The sequence below is a fragment of the Scleropages formosus genome, chromosome 1 (assembly GCF_900964775.1).
Source record: "Scleropages formosus chromosome 1, fSclFor1.1, whole genome shotgun sequence".
In the NCBI taxonomy this organism is placed as follows: domain Eukaryota; kingdom Metazoa; phylum Chordata; class Actinopteri; order Osteoglossiformes; family Osteoglossidae; genus Scleropages; species Scleropages formosus.
Genome location: NC_041806.1, coordinates 23,039,668 through 23,060,799, shown reverse-complemented (window position 1 = coordinate 23,060,799; position 21,132 = coordinate 23,039,668). Strand labels below are relative to the sequence as shown.

General features: G+C 41.9%; 1 protein-coding gene across 1 annotated transcript; it reads left to right on the top strand.

Moving 5' to 3' along the window:
* Positions 1 to 13,527: 13,527 nt before the first annotated feature.
* On the top strand, positions 13,528 to 15,214 carry sox1b (SRY-box transcription factor 1b). Its single transcript, XM_018749960.2, has one exon. It carries the CDS (start codon positions 13,815 to 13,817, stop codon positions 14,844 to 14,846), a length of 1,032 nt encoding a protein of 343 aa, XP_018605476.2. The 5' UTR covers positions 13,528 to 13,814; the 3' UTR covers positions 14,847 to 15,214.
* Positions 15,215 to 21,132: the final 5,918 nt, after the last annotated feature.

Genomic DNA, 21,132 nt, shown 5'->3' with positions numbered 1-21,132 from the left:
CAAAAAATACTCTTCTTCTGACATGAGCATATTTATAAATACATTAGTAAAATAGAAATGAATGTAACATGGGTAATTCTTTTCCATATGTATGACAGGGCTATAACGCTGATTTAAACAACACTTTATTTCCTAATGTATGTAATCTATGTAGGTAAGTAGATGTCTTGGTTGTCTCTTTTTAAGACACAGTCAGCAGAAATTAACTCTTTTTGGATAACAGATACATATATTTATGTATACATACATACAGTATATGTATACTATATAAGCTATATATTTGCAGCTGTACTTCTCTTTTACTTCATTTCATTCAGAAGTATAAGCAGGGCTTGATACAAAATCAGGGACTTGGCCCTGCAACCGACAACATATTTTTCCCCACAAAGATTTACCGATATTTATTAGTTTAGCGGACAGTTTTCTTCAAAGTGATGTACAACTCAGCAAAAACAAACACAGTAGGAGCAGTAGCAAGTCAAAGATCAGTCTGCCATAAATTATGCCTTCGTGTTGAGGGGCACAGATAGAAAAGCAATTGCAAACACTAATGTCTATTCATGTGGCTTTAAGAGGAAATGCTGTGGTAATAAATATTTTCGTTTTCGGTCATGTTCGGCAGTGTCTCTTGGGAATCTTCTGGAAAATACCTTGAGAACAGGTGAAGGTATTGGTGGGAGTGGCCGTCCTTTCCCACAGTAAGCTATAGTATCAGCTCTAGGTGTTACAGATGATGATGATGATGATGATGATGATGATGATGATGAGTGCTGCAGGGCACCTGAAAGTGTCTGGGGGCAGTTGTCCATATTTATACAGGATGAAGTACTGCCTAACTGCCCTGGTTAAGAACTGGTAAAATGAGAAAATAAGAGGGCTTTGATGACACACTTCTTAGAGGCTGAACACTCTCTTCAGCTTCTCTTTGTGTTTGTGCAATTGGTTTTTAAGAGGTAACTCTATATAAATACCGTTAATATTACTCTGCTGTATTTAACGGTTTTCATTTTCGTCTTATACTGATTGTGTTCTCTGTGATCCTCTTTCGTCTTGTCGCAATATGTGCTTCGAATGTTACCTAGAGAAACCAGTTAATGCTCTTGTGTGATCTTCCGTCATTTTCCTAGGCCCACCGAGGTGGATATGGCTTCGGTGTTGTTTAAAGACCCTCTACTCTTTCCCTTTAGCACCATCAACTGCTGCCCGTAGGCCTCCGTTTTGATCCTATCAGCCCTTGGGGAGTACCAGTATGATGCATGGAGGCTGAGAGGGGTTGGCAGGGGACAGGACTGAAGTCAACCATCCTACCGCTTTCGAGCTCTAGAAGTGCTTTGATTGGTTTTCAACTATTATTGCTGTACCAGCCATCAGGAGTGTGAGCTCACTTTGTGGAACGCTGGACTCATCTGTTTGTCTTAGTCCTGGACACCTCATCTGTAACACCTTACTGTCATGCAATACAGACAATAACAGTGTCGTGGGGGGATTTGACCTGCCCTTTTCTCACAAACACTCGGCTGCTGCACAAATAACATCTAACCATTGTCGCGGTGAAACGGTCTCACTATGAATCTCTGCACCGTCGCTGCGATTAATGCTGCAGATGTTAAGTTTGTTCAAAATTTAATAACGTCTCATAGAAGAGAGATTTAGTTTCAATGAGTAGATGTCTGGCCTCAAGGACGTACAGGCAGTGCACCTGTTCCCATGATATACAAGCATGGAAAAATCTCTGTGCAACGTGTCGAAAAATGTATTCGTCCGTTTGTCATACATGCATTAGAATGCATCAGGCGGTAGTTCTCCCTTGTGCTGTTTGAACTGAAAATACAGTGACTTCTTGTTTAATTCGACTTGTTTGTAAGTGCAGGAAACTGGCTGTTCCCAAGTGACCTTCTTATATTAAGGGTTATGGTATTTTGTTTGGATTCCTCGTATAGGCTATGGGGTGGGAGTCTAAAACAAGACTGACACAAAGACAATGTCATTTGTAAATCAAACCAGCAAGGTAAACAACCACAGATGTCTAACGTGTGAACTCTGGTAACGAGAGTCAGAAAATACAAACGCAGTTTTATCCCTCCTGCTTTGACGGTCGAGCTATGCAATGAAATATGAACTTCCACACGTGACGTACGTCTGACGCCGCATCCACTTTTATAAACTTGTTTCTTGTTATCCGGTGCAGGTTATTTATGAAATGGGACCCTGAATGCAGATAGATTGCAAGCTTTCGGAAGAGCAGGTCCCCAGGGCATCGAGCTGCGGGGAAACATTAAATCAAAGCTCAATTGTGCCCCAACCCTATGTTTTCTAATGGGCGAGGCGGTGAGCATGTTTGATTTAAGGCCCCCTTGAACTGTTGGTTAAATCACTTGTGAAGGAGGCTCTCTCTCAAAGAGCCTGTGAAGATTTATGCGTGTTTGAATCCAGTCTTGAATCAAATGCAAAGAGTGTGTCCCCCCCTTTGCTTTTATGTATTTGTCCCTCTCTTCTCCTAGTGCTTTCAGGACTGACCCAGAGCTTCCCTACACCCCAACCGCCCCCCCTCTCCCACCAAAAAGCTTTAGAGCTTCAACAACAGGCTGTGGATTCTACCCACAGCTGTCACTGGGGGACCCATCGAACATGTGTGATTGGAATCGCTGGCCATCACTGACTTTGCTCTTGCTAGTTAGACCATGTCTAAACAAGGGACTGACATTACACGCAGTCCCCTTCATTTCAGCAGCTCTGTACGTTGCACACAGACAATTGTACATTATCGCGAGCTGCCGTTGAGGGAAACCTTCAACGGCTTTCATTTCAGCCTTTTATTGGCGAATGGTAGCGGTTCCTGTTATTGACAGCATCTTTCCGGTACACAGCAAGAGCCATAGCTCACGTTATTCTGTATGTCCAGTGTATTTCTGTGTCCTTGGACATTGGACAGTATCCCCAGCATCCGTTAGACTGTCAGCAGAGCGTGACTGTGTTTCTAACGCATGCAGGAGTGAATCGGGATCCGCAGTTTCATAAAGGGCCTTCGGAGAGGGGATATTTATCCGAGTAGCATGTAATGACTGTAGCACTCATGACAAACTACACTATTCAGCCAGCTGTTACTGAGATCAAATCACTGAACCAGTCAGATGAGGCTGTTTTTCCAAGGTTTCAGTTGAAAGATTCAGCAATACTGGGAAAACCTCAAAATATATTTTGAATCTCTTCATCTGAATTAAGGGCTTGATGCCAATATTTTTGTATTTTATCCAGTGCTCAGCAAATTCAAAAATCCAGTTAATCCCAATCTAATAATATAATATGCAACAGAGAGTGCTTAAAATATGCAGTCTTAGTGCTTTTCAAGTAAGGCCATCTTTTATTCAAAATAATCAGTTATTAAAGCACTTTCACCAGACAGTATAATATGCCAAATAATTTGACCTAATTTGGAATATTAATGTAATACAATGTGAAAACAATCCTTTGCATACCAGAACCTCATTACCAGATTTACGACTTCAATAAATATCATCATAAATAGAATCCAGTCATTCAAAACCATGTTATAAAATTCCACAGAAAAAGGAATAATATTCACAAAAATGAATGATTAAATGCAGTAAAATGGTTTCCTCTTATTTATTTTGGTATGGGAATCCAAACAGGTTTGAAATGCAAAATTAATGACAGATTTTTAATTATTTCTGCTTAGGGTTTTTATGCATGAGTTTGGAGACAAAGGGAGCCATGGACCCGTGACTGGGAAACTGGCATTATCCCACAAATCCGTGTTTGTAAACAGATTGTAGCGATAAGCGGCTGACACGCAGTCAACACCTGCTGGTATTTAAATACACGCAGTGCGACAGAACTTGATTAGATGTGCCACATTAATAAACAGTGAATCAAAACAGAGATGTCGCCGTGAGTGGAAATTGAAAATTAGGCAAGGGCATTAAGGCCCGATGAGCGCTGTTAACAAACATGGTGGGAAACAACACATGAGAGTAATAAGGACTGCTATTTATGAGGTCTCACCTGTTACTCTGCTCAGCCTTTAGGATGGGAGAAATGGATCATGGGCATAAATAAACAAGTAAATAAATAAATAAACACCCCCAAGGTACGTGCCTCCATCTGAGCTAGCTTCACGCGGCAACGTGTCAGCTGAACAACTCTTCATAATGCACAGCTGCTTTTGCTCGCCTCACCTAATGCAGGCATTCACATCTGTATTTATTTTCCGAGAGCGCCAAGCAATTAGTAGGGTTTTTTTTTGGTGGTCACATGACCAATACTGTGGCTTCCTATTGGGCCTCGGTCAGTACTGTAAGATGACTGTACTTCGCTGGCACTGCAATGGAAGGCATTGTGTCCCCATTCTAGAGTTGTGGAGCACCTCTTTGTCACCTTATCTCCAGTGGGGTCCCTTGTTTACAGCCTAGTCTGGGAGATTTTCTAGACTGTAGAAATGAATGACCCTCATAGCAACTTTCTAATCGTGTGTCTTAATGAGAAGCGCCCTGAAAATGGGGTGTAATTTGATATCTGCCCTTGAGGTCATGAGAATAAAAAGGGGGCAAATTCTTTTAAAAGTTCACTGAAGAGACCCCTCCATAGACAGCCCAAAAGGGGACCCCCATATTGTTCTACATGCACACAGACTTGTAGTATGATAGGCCATATAATTGTGCTATTTTGTATAATTTTACCATCAAAGTTTGTTCTCTGACATCCCTGGAGAAAGTTGAATTCATTGCTCTATACTTCTGCATTGGCCAAAAGCTATTGTTAGTTTCCCAGAACACACCTGCCTTTTTAACATTGCTTAAGCACCCCCCCCCCCCCCACCCCCACTCAACCCTTGTTCTATAGCATAAAGGTGGGGTCACTTTTTATCTTTCAACATGACTTGAAAGACTGAGGTCGTAGGCACAGAGACCCAAAGGTGTCCAGCTCTTTCTCTGGACATCAGGTTGACCAAGCCAGTGTTTTAGGTATATTGCTCTGAGTTTATACAGAGGTTGTTAAATATCCTAAATGATTATTAAACTTTTGGTGACATTACATGCTACTGTCCTACACCCACTGAAGAGAGAGTGTGAGCTCTGGAGATTCCGCCATTGGTTTACACCAGCAGCATTAATAATCTCTAACAACTAAAGCGAGATGACAGTGTTTGAGCAATTTCTATAGATGGAATTCAACTCCAGTCCTTGGACCTGAGGACTCGGGCAAGACATAATCATTTTGAAGAAATATTAAAAACAGCCTGATTGTGCCTGTGTGGGTGCTTAGTAAATGTCATGTACGGGAATATTTTCTGTTCAGGGTCACGTTCTATATCCTGTAGGTTCTGGACTGTATATCTATGGTTAGTTAATCATCTTCATAGTTCTCTCCAGTACCTATTATCTAACTCATTCTCCTTGTTCTGTGTAAATAAGGTCAGAGGATTGTTGTTGTTGTCGTTGTTCACAAGCCGTCTATAGGTTCCAGTTTAAAGATAACCCGTACATACGTTGCCATATGAAAAGGCTGTCACAACAATTATTCTTGTGAAAGAGACGAGGGTAAATTTCACATCCCGAGCGAGAAGACAGAGTGTAGTTTCTCGCAGCAGAAGAGTCGAGCGCGAAATGAGCACAAAAAAACCCGTCTATGACATGTGTGTTTTTTTTTTTTTCCCTTTTTTTTTTTTTTTTGCACAGCTCCTTTTGCTGCGCCACGCTGTCTCAGAGTGTGACAGGCTGTCAGGTCCATGCGGATGACAGCTGTGTGCACCTCGAGGACAGCGGTGCGCGGCACAGCACGCGCCGGGCGCGCGCACAGCCGCCCGCAACTCTTTCTTACCTTCAGCGCCGAGGCATTTTATTATTCCCCTGGATGTGTGAATAACGCAAAACCACTTCGTGCTTTATTATGGTCGAGGGCGCTCATTTTTTATTATTGTTGTTCTTATTAGTACTAGTAGTAGTAGTGGTGTTGATATTAATTTTGTGTGTGCGTGTTCATTGCCAAAGTTCGTACTTTAGTGAAGAATCAAACTTTTTTCCTCATCTACTGCGGACATTTAAATTGAGTGCTTTTAATTAAGAGTTTATTATATGCCTTTTACAATACCTCTCGAGACGACCAACTGTAATCACATTTGAAACCCGCGCATTGATATTTAGATGGGATGGATTCAAATGATCGATTAATATAATTTGATAAATATGATGGGCGACAGTGGCAGCTATTTTTCTGTTTTTTTAGCAGAGGACGTTGATTGTTCTTTCATGGCGAATTAGGAGCAAATTCCCCCCAACTTCTTCGCCAGCGCTGTTACATTGTCCCGATAATAGACATGGAAATTGCATGTCATCACGGGTTAGATATTATAATAAAATCAGCATCATTATTTATAGTAGAATTTTTTTGTTTAAATTAATTGTGACTATACAGATATATTAATTTCCGAGTGAGAAATGCACGCTGATACTACTGTATTATACAGTGTATAAAGACGAGTTTTGCATGTGAAGAAAAAGCGCTTAAAATGAAAGTTACGGGAGTCCCACGAACGGAACGGCTACAAAAACACATAACGGTTATTAGCGGTATATTAATGTTAACAGACCCACGGCGGAGCGCGACATAAAGCGGCAGCGCGACGAATGCAGCGCGAGAAGGACGCTCGCGAAGACGGTGGAAACGCACGCGCAGGGAGACCGGGGGCGCGAGAGAGAGGGGGGCGGGGTGGTGGGGGGGGGGCGCAGGCTCCACCTCCCTCTCCTGAAAGCGAAGCAGCTGCTTTCAAACCCAACTGTTCAATTCCATTCATCGTGGAGAGCGAACAAAAAAGTGGCTATTTATTAGAATACTTGTTTTGTATTGTTCCTGCGTCACACAAAAGGCGCTTCATTATGTAAGAAGGAGCCCTTTTGCCGAGAGAAACAATAACTTGAAATTGTCTTTAAAGTCTATCAATAATAAATTTCATTTTCTTTTCTCTCCCTTTCAGTGTGTATTGAGTGAGTGGTGGGTTTGGAAGCTGGGCAGGGCCGGCCTTGGCACACTTAGACGGTAGAATTTGGTGTGGATGGCGGGTTTACTTCGGGGGCTTTAAGGCGTATGGCACTTTGTTAGAAAAGGACATAGCAATAGGAATGAGTATGAATGAAGATGTACTTTTCCAACATCACTGTCTGCGATTGACGGACAAGGGAACGCGCGTAAGTCTGCATGATCATGGGCTAAAAAACAGCGACTAGCCTCTTATGTTAAATATACCTTTAGTTCCTAATTTATTTCAGTTGGACAGGTTGCAGATATGGACGCTTATTATTATTGTCAATAAACATTGGAAATGGTATCTTGGTCGCTTCGTGATAGATTCTGTGTCAGTATTGTGATTATTCAGAGGACTGCGACAAATAAGCGGCGAAACGGGCTATGTGTTCTTAACCTTATGACACGGGTGTCTATTTTTAATGTAATATAAATCAAATGTGTGCTTGTTCGGGCGCGTACGCAACATGTGTTTGGAGATGAGGTAAGAGTGGGAGGCATTAATCCCGTTCCAGCCCCGGGTTGCTTTAGGGCTGAACGGTCGTCCTTGGAATCTGGGGGGAAAGAGGGGGGAAAAAAAAAAAAAAAAAAAAAAAGACACGATGCGCTCACTGGATGATTAACCAAGTCTGCAATGTTGTTTTTTTTTTTTTTTTTTTTTTTTTTAACCTGCTGTTTTTGAATTTCTGTAGAATTTCAATCTAAAATGTATTTTCAAAACAAATCTAGGATTCTTACTTTAAACGCTCAGCGGGCTAAAATTGTATTCGCAACCGAACGCATTAATTGAGTTTGTAAATTAAGGATTATTCCAATTAAGTCCTTAATTAGCCATCCTAAAATTGAATTTAGGAGACGGAAAGGATGTCCAACTACCAGTCAATGAAAGAAACAGAGTTGAAATCGACTGATTAACCGATACTATTGACCGATGCTGAAAATGTCTAACAAAATGTAATTTCACATTTCCCCCCACATTAATTTAACATAAACCCCATCTTAACACGTGATAAATCTAAACCCACGATCTACACGCTGCAGCCGTTGGAAGACAAAATTTCAAGAACACTTCTTTGTTAGTTATGAGATGTATTTTCGCGCCCCTCCCGCCGCATGTAGAATTAGTTAAGTATTTGTAAAAGGGCCCTTTGTGCCCATTGTTAGTTTGTCTGTTTACTGTGCACATATAGAATTTAGCTGCTCAATGACATGCAAATGTGTTACTTGGGAGTCCGATCGCTGAATGAGTGGGTTTGTCCGTGAACAGGAGGAGAAGAGGTGAACGTGTGGAGAAAGTGATGAACAGATAGAAACAGGTGTTTCTGCACGATAGCTGCGCTGCTCAGTTAACCCAATAATGAAACTGAACTTAATGTCCAGGTTTTTTTTTTTTTTTTTTTTTTTTTTTTTTGATGTGTTTTGGCAACATCCTGGGTGTGCGACGCGGAGAAAACTCAGTTAATAGTGGTGGGGTTACAACTGTAGCACAAACTGTATCCTATGTTGGGATATAGTAGCAGTATTCTGGATGAAATAAATGCTGTAAAAATAACTACTGTAAAATTAACCAAAAAAAAGGTCCTTTCGTCATGTGACCATTTTCAGAGTTTAAAACAAATGGAAATGCGCGCAAGTAGTTAATTCGCATCCCGCTCTTCGTCTTGACCAAGTAACCTCTCAATTTTTAATCACTTGAATGCAAATGCGCTTGCAAATAAAAATTCGTAGGTGACGGATTTAACTTATAACTCGGAATGTGTGATGTGTGTGTGCACACACGAGCCGGCAGTACCACCTCCATCAGAAAACACCCCCCCCCCCCTCCCGCGCCAAAAAAAAAAAAAATAAATCCAATTGTGTTTACTGAGCGTGCTCGGGAGCGCGTGGCGGCACCTGACAGGTGGTGACCATTTTAAACTAGTCCTTCTCACAAGTTCAAGAGACACTCTACCTTCACTTTTAGAAGAGGGTGGGAAAGGACGGAGGAGGGCTGCTGCTGCTGCTGCTGCTGCTCCTTCTTCTGCTTCAAATTGCGGGTTTCGAGCGAGAAGCGCGTGTTCAGTACTGAATACTGACACACGGGACGTCATGGAAACAAGGTCCCGGTTAACGAACTGTCGATTACAAAGCCTTTTCCTCAGGGTGGAAGGTAGAACCACCAGAAACATGGCATCATACACCATTTCTGGCTCTGTCTCTATGCCTCAGTATATCAGCACCTGCGGTTAAAAAAAAAAAAAAAAAAAAAAAAGCTCGAAATACTTTTCAATGATCCTTTAAATACATCACAAACGCTAATTTCTCTAACCCTTAAATTATATTATAAGCTTTCCCCCATAAGCGTCACGTTTTGCTTGTTTTAAATCACGGCGCTTAATCACACGAGACGGTTTATTAGCGGGCACACCTATGTGTATGTCGGGGGTGTCCTGAGAGGTGAAGGTGGCCGAATCACGCGTGGGAGGGGTTAAATGTTATTTGAAATAAAGATGGAAAGATTCTTGCGCAAGGTATTGTTTCTGGGGAGGAGGGAAGGACCTTGCGGCCGCCGTGCGCACCAACAGCACATGTATTGTCGGCTTCCCAACGCTGAGGCACAAAGACATGTCTAAAACCCCGTGACCGACACAGGGATAAGCAAAAAGTAAATAGTACTCCCCTCCTGCCAGCCGAGGGGCACAGAGAGTATGTGATGAATGAGGTGTACATCAGAGGTCCCAAATTCTTAAAATATTATTTCACACATAAGCGTTTCAGATACACATTACAATTTTTTCATAACTGTTGTTTGTTATAATTGTTGCTTGTAAAAGATAAAATATGTGAATACACCAGAAATAGAGGCGTATAAATATTTTGCACTACACCTCACGTTTATAATTTTCTACATAGTACATATTGTTGGAAAATAGATTTATTCATCTTACATTTTTGACATTGTGCCAGTCCTTGTATCAATCAGTTTCATGTTAACGTGTTTAAATAATAGAAGAGACATGGCTGAGCTACGAATATGGCTTTAAGAACTTGTTTAAAATTAAATTAAAAATTAAATATTTTAAAAGCGTTTTTAACAAGAAAATGTGGCCGTGTATCTCATCTGGTTTCAAAAAAGGAGAGTGCAGAGTCCCCGTTTGTGACGTTGGAAGTGTGTATGCAATTAATCATTCCCAGACGTCCTCTTATTAATCATAGTGCCAGAAAATACCACATTAATATGCTAAAATATATAATTATTTTAAGGCAACACAAATTCCTCGCCAAGGATAAGTGACTTTTACCTACGGTATCTCTGTGTGCGAGGTGTTGCAGTGCTGGATGGTTTTCTTTTTTCATCTAAATGAGGAGGTGGGGGAAATACACCATTTCTCATTGTGGTAAATATACAGGTCTGTTCAAGATTTAGCGAAGAAATTACTGTTTTTACATACCTATGCATCGGACAGCGAAATATTAGTAATAATTAATGTCTGAAATTTATCGTCTTAATTCTGTTTTTGCAGAATGGGTGTAAAAAAAGTTTCTTAGTCTGCCGAGAACAGTTTTATGAAACAACTTTAATGCAATTGAAATTTCAGTCAGGAAAGACCAAAGGATTATTTTCATTTTAATCATGCTGTTGGATGATGATGATGATGATGATGATGCGTTTTTTCATATTCTTTCTTGTAGCAACTGTTTTGACAATCGCTTTTAGGCTTTTTAACACAATATCTTCAGGGATCAAGAAAAAACTTTGGTACAGAAAAATAATCTTGTTTGAAAGATGCTTATGAACTGCAAATGACCGTCACAAACTAGATTTAAATCTTCAGCATTACCTGTATTGCGCAATGGAAATTCATCATGTGACTTTATTGTATTATCCTAATCTTTGTTATATTGAATATTGAATATAAGCAAGGCATTATAATTTATCAAATTAAATCCCAGCAGTTGAGAGGAACTGGGCCAGATGAAGTCCAGGTATAATGTACAGATCTGAATATAAGCATTTCGTGTTGGATCCAGTGATCATGTGTCCCCGGTGTTTCTGCAGAAAGCAGGAGCAATTACAGAAATAAACGACATCAGTTTCCTTTTTAACGCCACAGTTAGCCTAATTAAGCCATAATGTCTGATATTACTATTAAACCGTTAGCTGTGTCGCAAGGAAGCAATATTTTGTTTCCCCTTTAATTAGTAGTTGATTGGGGTTTTCATAGTAGGTCATCTGTGAAATTTGAATTACATGTGTGAATGTTGCTCACAAGTTGAAACCCCTATTCCTACATTCCGTCCTTTCCAGTATTTATAGAAAACTAGCTCGTTGTTTAAATACTCACTTTTGCTATGAAAAATTGCGTTGGATATCGCAAACATGTAGTAATTTGGTCGTTTTTCAAAAGTATAATTTAATTGCCCGTCGTGATTTAATTTTTATATATATATATATATATTTATAATTTAAGTTTTGTGAAAGTGAAACAGTTGACTACTTAACATAAATTCGTTTGCCATGTTAATGTTTTGTGTTTATATTGTTGCATTTCATCACGTACGTTCATGACGCTTCTTTCTCCATACATTTGTAGCTGTTGTTCAGAAGTTTGCGGTTCTGTGGGTCGCTGTCTTTCAGCACCACCCTGCGTGCTTTGCCACCAGCAGACGGCGGTCAAACTCTGCGTACAGCTGGAGAAGGCCCTGCTTTGACGTTTATACTCTGTGTGTGTGTGTGTGTGTGTGTGTGTGTGTGTGTGTGTGTGTGAGAGAGAGAGAGAGAGAGAGAGAGAGCGGGAGAGAGTGAGAGAGAGAGACCGTACGCCAATCTGAACTCTCTTTGGAGAACAAAAAACAATCACCAAGTTGAACTGCAAGAAATTATCGAAAGGCTCTTACACTTGCTCGAGCTATTTGCTTTATTTGCAATATCAGAGCGCTTAAATGTTTATTGTAATTAGCAAAGAAGCGTACAGTGATGCCGCGCAGGGCAGACAAGATGCGCACGTATGTCTTCGCATGTCTTTGTGCCTTTGTAAGGCTGCCTTCCCCTTTCTGTAAGCCACGACGATTTTAGCATCCCATTCAAAGCTTGCCTGTAGTACTGGGCTATTGCGGGAAAGTGGCTCGGCTGGCACGTGCTGCGATCGTCAGTCACCTGTTTCTTAGCAACCGTCACAACAAGAGAGCACCTGTGGCTCTAATTAAAAAAAGGCTTTCACGGATTTAAAGTTCTTTTAAAAGGCGAGATGCGTAAGTAGGCTAACATGAAACAGTGTTTCGGGTTCAGGACCGGAGTTTCACTAAATCGCCAAACTACATTCCTTTCCGTGTATTTATTTCTTATTTTCGACTTTTTGGTGGATTCTAAGAGTGTGTGTGTGTGTGTGTGTGTGTGTGTGTGTGTGTGTGTGTGTGTGTTTTTTTTTTTTTTTCTTCTCAAAGGTAGACCGCTAACCCAACTCTTAAGATCTTCTTTATATATGAACTGGAAATGGGTCGCATGTTGCAAAATATTCTAGCAGCTTCCCATGTTGTCAAGACCATGATGGACCAGCGATGACAATGTGTGTTTTCCGTTCTGGACGTTCTGGCAATGTCTCCTTGGAACCTGCTGCGCACAGTACTTTTGAGTGAGCAACAATAACGTAATATTCGCGCGATGCTCCACGAATTACACAAGAAGGCTGAAATTAAACATTGTCTGAAATGGCATCAACTGCCGTTTCTGCGCGAAATATGGCACGCGCCTGCGTTTTTCGGAACTTCCATGCGCGTAAAAAGGAGCAGGAAACACAAATTGTCCAGAAGCGCACTTGTTTAAATCATGCGCTGTGCGTGTACGTGATTATTTAGCAAAAGGATGGTGCGTTTCTGAACTCGGATCTGAAATCGGCCACGTAGTACGACAGCATGAATACATGATCAGTATTAGATAAAATTAAAATTCGCAGGCTTCCAGGCCAAAATTGTGCCTGTTTGATACGAAAGCGACTTAATTTTCAATAATAGATCTACAAGATAGGTATTTTGCAGCGTAATAACGAGGTTGATGGAAACAGCAGTATATGTAAATACAGTATATGCGCAGCTGTTCAGTAATCGGTCATGATTGCACGTGACAGCTTCGTGTCAGAACTGTTTCGGGTTACAATTTACAGTCGTGACAGGTTGCAGGTGACATGATTTTACACCATCGCGGTACAGCTGTCAATACCTGAGCGCACACAAATAGAGCCCAGCGAGGAGGAGAGAGCGACAGAGGTAATCATTATCTCGCTTACATTTGATATTAACAAATGTCATGCTTCTACTCGGACCAGATAATCCGACCCTAACTGGTTTATTACTATTTACCTTCCGCGTGAGAAGCGGCGGTGACCCCCTGTTACACCCCGCCTACTAGTTAGTTCTCACCTCTCTACGTCACCTGACCGACCGCCATGCAAATCAAATCATTTCTGGAACGCCATTGGCCGCCTTCAGCTCATTTAACGGCCGTGCGCGCGCCCCGTATGGCTGCTCCTCCATTAACTTACCTAGACTGTTGAGAGAAAGTAGCTCGACGACACTTTTCGTCGCTGTGGATCTGGACGGCAAAGTGGAGAGAGAGAGAGAGAGAGAGAGAGGGGGGGGGAAACATCCCGAAAAGTCCAGCGAAGTATCAGCGCCCTCCTGGATTACATCGCGCTGCGTTATTCCCTTTTTCCGAGGAGGTTTGCTCGTTCGCGGACCACTTGAGCGCCCGAACTGAATGTTCTTGTGTGTTGTTGGCTGACAACTCAAAAGCCAGGTGAATGTATAGCATGATGATGGAGACGGACCTGCATTCCCCAGGACCCCAGACTAACACGAATTCGGGTCAAACGGGGCCGAACAGCGGGAACAAAGCTAACCAGGATCGCGTAAAGAGACCGATGAACGCGTTTATGGTTTGGTCCCGGGGCCAGCGGAGGAAGATGGCCCAGGAGAACCCCAAAATGCACAACTCCGAAATCAGCAAGAGGCTGGGCGCCGAGTGGAAGGTCATGTCCGAGGCGGAGAAGAGACCCTTCATCGACGAGGCGAAGCGATTGCGGGCGATGCACATGAAAGAGCACCCGGATTACAAGTACCGACCCAGGAGGAAGACCAAGACCCTGCTGAAGAAGGACAAATACTCCTTAGCCGGGGGTCTTCTTGCCGGGGCCGGTAGTGGTGGCGGAGTTGGGGGTCTGGGGGTCGGCATGAGCCCCGCGGGGGTCGGACAGAGGTTGGAGAGCCCCGGGGGTCACGGCGGCACGGCCAGCGCGGGCTACGCGCACATGAACGGCTGGGCGAACGGCACCTACTCGGGACAGGTGGCCGCGGCGGCTGCGGCTGCCGCGATGATGCAGGAGGCGCAGCTCGCGTACAGCCAGCACCCGGGCGGCGGCGCGCACCACCACCACCCGCACCACCACCACCCGCACAACCCCCAGCCCATGCACCGCTACGACATGACCGCCCTGCAGTACAGTCCCATCTCGAACTCGCAGAGCTACATGAGCGCCTCTCCCTCGGGCTACGGGGGCATCTCCTACGCTCAGCACCAGAACTCCAGCGTGGCTTCTTCTGGCACCATCGGCACCTTGGGCTCGCTGGTGAAATCGGAGCCAAGTGTAAGCCCTCCTGTTACCACTCACTCCAGAGCTCCGTGTCCGGGGGATCTGAGGGAGATGATAAGCATGTATTTACCCACGGGGGAAGCGGGCGACCCGTCAGTGCAGAGTAGACTCCACACACTGCCGCAGCACTACCAGAGTCCGGCGGCTGGGGTGAACGGAACAGTTCCTCTGACACACATCTAAAGCGCACACAGAACGAACGCAAGCTGCGAGGGGCGTACAGAAACGCTTAACCAAATATTTACCTCTTTTTTTAGATCGTCGCTTAACTACCTTTTGTACAGAATGTTTTTGATGTTCTTGTAAAATTGAAAGTAAATATTGTTTTGGCTGCCTTTTAGGGACAGGTGATGCGAGCAGACATGATGGACATGGTTTGACACTGGCTATTGTTTTATTCTTTGTTCACAGAGAACCGTTAATTATTAAGTTTTGCTTCACTTCACTGACGAGTTCTGAAACGAACGCGCTACTCCTGTAAATTAAGTCGACTGATTTTGAACTCACCCTCACTTCTCTGTGCGAAATGACTATAGAGTTTATCGATAAGGAAATTAACATATAGTAACAATGTAAGTTTGGAGAAAAAAAAAAAAAAAAAACACTGAAATGTTCTTAAAAGTTTACAGTTTTTTTTTTTTCCTCCATTTGACATTTACCCAGACGTTTGTACAACATGTGCGTTTCTGTATCTCAATGATTTATTTTTTGTTGTAATATTTCTTGTAAATTGTGAATATTTTTCAATATTCTAGAACTTGACGAGATACTACAACTGTAAATAGTTTACTAAATGCATTTCTCCTAAAGGAAAAAAGAAGAGAATCTTGACATTGCGTTGAATTATGAGTTAAATAAATTTTACAGATATGTTGGCCTGGTTCTGAAAAAGTGTCTCAAGTTTCATTACTTTTGTGTTGTGTTGTAACTAAAACTTAGATATTATTATATTATTATTAATATTCATCTGCAAAATATTTAATTAACGCAGTTTCGGAAAGGCGGTGGATTAATTTGTATGTCTTTAATTTGAAAAAGGATATTTTTTCGGTGCAGCTATATTCGGTACTTTATGTGTTTCTCACCAAAACCGCTGGCAAATGGCAAATTCTTGTATGACTGGATTAATGACTAATGATCGGGTTATTTTTTACAAAACCATGACAGCTTTGCGTTTAGGCTTAGCATAAATAGTCAGGCCCATTTGTGAGAGAAGCGACGCAGAAAAATCTCCTTGGGGGAGAATAATAATATTTTAGACTAAATTGATGATGTTTAATGATCTTAATGTTTACAGAGCGCCCAGTGTTAAGTGACACTGCACACCAGTTCAGCCTGTAATGTACGAAAATGTAGATGCACTAAAATAAACCCTACGGATTTGACATCTGCACAGAACAAATTATACTATTCTGAGCATAAAACAGAAGCGTTTGCATTAAGATACTTTGATCAGAGGAATAGCCTACTTGTATCCTTTGTTTCATAACGAGTAATTATAAGTATAAACGTATTGGAATGTATAATTGATTTACTTTTGTTTTCTGTAATTCTTTGAATGCATATGCATTATTTAAAGAAAAAACATTATACACATATTTTTCTTCTTGAAATTTGTATATTCTTTCCAGTAAATCAGCCTTTAACACGGCATAATTAGGGCATAATTATATTTGTCAGAACCTGCAAATAGAAATAATTATAAAACGTGGTCATTGCTTATTCTTGTTTAAGTACTTTGTAACATTTACTTTCTTTTAATATTTAAACAAAATATACCTCTGCGCAGAGGAAGAGAGGGTAAAAGACGAACTTGATCACCTGTTGAGTTACAGAGTTCTAACTTTCGAGATAATAGTGATTTTGGACTTCGTTAAAAAGGCCTTTTCAATCTAAACAGTGCAATTTCACAGAATTTAGAAATTAGGTGCGAATCTGCAGCCCATTTGCATTTCCCAGAGCTGAACAATTACAGTATAACTGTGCTATTAAACTGTGCTAAGCGAACACTAAAAGCAGTGCTTTTTTGTCTAGTGATTTGTAATATTCTGGATTGATTTAATTCAATTCAGCTGTCACTGATAGTGTGTTTACGATATAATAGTCTCATACTCTTTGAGAAATTTAATGTAGGATTTTAAAAAATTTCAGATCACTGGTATTAAATCTCTCACTGGAGAGATATAAAAATATTTGATTAACTTCAAAACATTCCGAATGTAACACCTGAGAGAGATTCGAGAAATATTTAAAATACGCGCATGCTTTGCCTTGACATTCAACAACAAATTAAACATTTAAGTGAGTAGATGGATGCAAACAACCAACTTAGTTTTTCGGCAATGAACTTTGTTATTTTACATTTGAAATATTGCACAAAAGAAATCTGAAGAAGTAGGTGTTAGTTTTGCTTTTATTTTTTTTAATCTTTGTTTTTATTTTTTCAGTGATGCGCTTTTACTGGAAACTGCAGTTCTTCTACACTGGAAGTGTAAAAACGTTGCCGAAAGCAGCAGTTCTCATTTTGCATTATACTTTGAGAAATGGCCCGGTACAGTAATGATATTAATAGTGTAGTGCGTATCTATCTTTGCCGCTCTTACGTCTTCACTCACTTGTGTTGTGTATTTTCTGTCATTTAAAAGGAAATACAGTATGACTTTTAAGCAACGCGACATGCAATGCTGTGAAATTAATGTGCAGAAATCTGTTCCCGTGCGCCGTTTGAAATGGAAAAAGCCATCCGGCTGTTTGCTTGTTTGGGATCCAGAGGTCAAAGTTCAAGCCTTCTTCCTTGATCTGTGAACAAAGAACGTCCATTTGAATACGAAGTGATGCGGATGAAAAGAAATCACAAATTCATTGGCGGACGGAGACTCCGGCTGATGTATTCCGACACACGTTCCTATAAACCCTTCTCCACTTCAGATAAATCCGCCTGCTAACCGGGGAGCTATTGAATTATTTATTTGCTTTGTACAAAATAATGAAGCACTTAAATGTAAAAAATATTGAAAAGGCTGTTATTAGATACCTAATCGCGTGTATACGGACTATTAGTGGCTTTAATATCAATACACCGAGACCGCATGTTTTCCCATGTGCTTCCTTTAAAAATAACAACAATGTGACTTCGATGACTGAATTATGAAGCCGTCAAGAAAATTTCGCTATTACTCAGTTAGGTGTCAGATGGGATTAAGATGGATGAGACGAGTAGTGGAGTTTTTTGTGTGTCGGGAAGAATAGGATTAGTCAGCAGAGGGACTAACCCCGAGGTCAGCGGCAAGTCACAGTCTCTCACAATTACCACCGGAACAATGACGTCAGAGAGCGCGCGAGCTCTCCGGCAACAAGTGGCGGTGCCTTCGGATCTCATCTCCCGCGTCGCCATCCCCCGTCCCTCCACCTGACATCTCTTAATGAATGCATTCAGCAAACAGTAAAAAATAATGACTGCTAATCTGCGATAAGCATCGAGTCGTAAAACGAGCAGAAAGGACTTGGATTAATCTTGTTAAGATTCAAGCCTTTTTCTTAAACTATTTAACATATAACTACATAGGTGGAATAAACACATTTTAGGTACTGTAGTAATTGCAGCATAGGATTAATGTTACCGGCTCCGTGACTTGTATTCATTCATAAATTGACCTGCGCTAAAATCATGTGCCCGCGCGATTAAGCGAGAAAACGGCAGTAATGTGATCATTAGAATTATTGACTGCATGTTATTATCGTTAGAATTATGATTACTACACGTGACATGTTCAGTGAAAGTGCCTTAACCTAAGGTTGACACTTGCTTGCAGTATAGCTCGAGGGCGTCGATTCACATCTCGTAGATTTTTAATATCACAGATGTTTCTTACCTTGGATGTATTATATGCAGCGAGCAAGGAACCGTCTAACCCTACAAGAAAACTCTTCATCCTTATCCATCTCTGAACGACAAGCCCAAGAAGCCTCTGAAGGTGAAGGAAGTGCTACGACACATCATGTTCCATTGAAAACCGTTTTTCACAAACACATGTACATTTCAACTCTCCAGCACAACGCTGAACATTTTCAAACACCATCCCATTTTAATCCAGAATTTGAAACTGCTGCCGAAGTGATTATTTCCTTTCCATTAAAACTTTGACGTTAATTATTCCCTGAAGTAGCGCGCACATCATCATGCCATTCTTTTCTTGGACGCTCCGTCTTCCACACTAAATAGAGAGCGTGGATCCCACATCATTATTTTTTTTTTGAACAATACGATTACAGAATTGTGCCTTTCGCACGCATGTGGAATAAAACAGTTCGCAGGCAAAGTTAGCGCAGTTCGAAAAGAACATTTTCACACAAACTGACTTACTGGCGCACATCGCTAATTAAAACAATGCGCTCGTCTGAACGGGCGCGTCTCCCAGGACCGAAGCCAGGTGATGTCATTATCAAATGTGTGTTATCGCTCAACATTTCACCCCGTACTTTACTATACACCAGTGTAAAACGGCTTGCCAGTCGGGCGGCTATTCGTAGCCCTATCTTCAGATGCAGAGCCGCACGGATTTGCATTGAAAAACACGACGACGGAATAAGTCGTGGCATATTGCCAAAATAAAAAAAGAAACGTTTATATTTTTTGTAGAAATTTCACCAAAATAATATATTACTCCATAAAGGGGGGAAAGTAGGAGGAGACACTCTGACCAGCAAATCTCTTCAGGATGTGATACCCTTATCTTGTAGGCACCGATATATTCTGCGCTAGGAAGCCGCCACTGTTGGCTCGCGTTCGCTATTTGTAAACCCCGATCTCTTGCACTTGGTGTCCTAAATGTGGATAATTAGCATCAGTTTATCACGCCTCTGCATATTTTCTCCTCTCTCCGAAAAAACGCACGCTGCTATTGGGTGCCATTCTGTCACAGAAGATTACGGAGACAGATTGCACAGAACGAATGTGCTGAACGAGATTAGAGAGGAATAGAAATAGCAACTGGGCCAATAAATTCCTCGCGAGGGCCTTATCGTGCAATTACACGTTGACATGTTTAACAATCTTGCAGCCTCTTAATCCTCCGCCCTTCCAAGAGCAGAAATGCTGCGACGTAGTATCTGCTGTACACTCTTACAGTCAGTTAAACACCAAAACGTTGTTGTAAATTATAAATTGCCCCCCGAAAAGAGACCAACAAAACTTCACTGGGAAAACTTTTTACCTCCGCTCTTTTCCCTCCCCATACTTGAACTGGATCAGGGTTACTGCTGCAAACTGAGAAAACGTATCGGAGTAATTAATTTCAACTTTGATTTAGCAGTGCCGTTTAAAAGAAATCTCGTTTGAATGAGCCCGGCCTCATACGTTTGCGTGTGATTTTTTTTTGTTTTTTTTTTTTTTTAAAGCACCAAAGCCGTGTCATGACCCTTTCCAGATTTTCCATTTACACCGTCGCATTGTATAAGTTCCACGCATAACAACACTGAGAAGCATCACTAATGAGAATTCTCGTACGCGACTGAGAATATTCCACTGACATGGGGGCTCATCGGTTCAGCATCTTCAGAAAACGCTCACAATTCAATCTGAGTTCATCCGGACAACGTTCGGGTGACCTTGAGTGAATAGGAATTCATAAAAAGTGTTTTTTTTTTTTTTCTTTTTATAAATTATTTATTTTTTTCAAAACTGCCTTCTCCACGAGTTGTGAAGAACGTGTTGGTGTGACATGATCATTTGTTAGACTTGGTCTTGACACCCCCCCCCCCCCCCTCCTTCCTCGTCCCCTCGCCTCGGTGCCATCCCGGAGCCCCTCCCCCCCTCCCCGCAGCGGGTCTGCGGCCGCGAGGCCTGTGTGGGAGTGATTGTGAGTGACTCTGCTGGAATTTGGCAGGCCCTGCGTTTGGAGAGGCGCCCCACGCTGACTCCCATTCAGCGGGCCAGCTCGCTGTGAGGTTGGGAAGTTTCACTGAGCCGCGCACTCAATGGCTCCACAAAGCTGATTACAAGCCTCAGCGAATTCCTGAAGGGACCGAGAAGCGACGCAGGTGCAAGGGAGCCGAGGGACCCTTTAGAACAGTGACAAAGTGGGACAAGCCGGCAAAAGGGCCGGACCACACAAAACCGAGCGCGCGGCGGGACGCGCGGGGGCCTTGGGATGGAAAGAAAAAAAAAAAATAAATAAATAAAAAATGAAATAGGAAAGAAGAGCGAGAGAGAAGGAGAGAGAGAGGAAAGAGAGAGATACTTCGGACTTTAAAATAGCCAGCCCATCAAATAAACAGGGGATAATATGGTCAACATAAAATCTTAAGGAAGGAGAAAGCAAGCCAAGGTGCTCTTAATTTTTTTTTTCTTGTTGTCACCGACAGCACGAGCACTTGTCACTCTGTAACACCCGTCCGGTCTATAAAAGTCGCGTAACTGTCAGTTCCCGCTTCAGCGGAACCGAACCGCAATATTTTTATACCACTAACC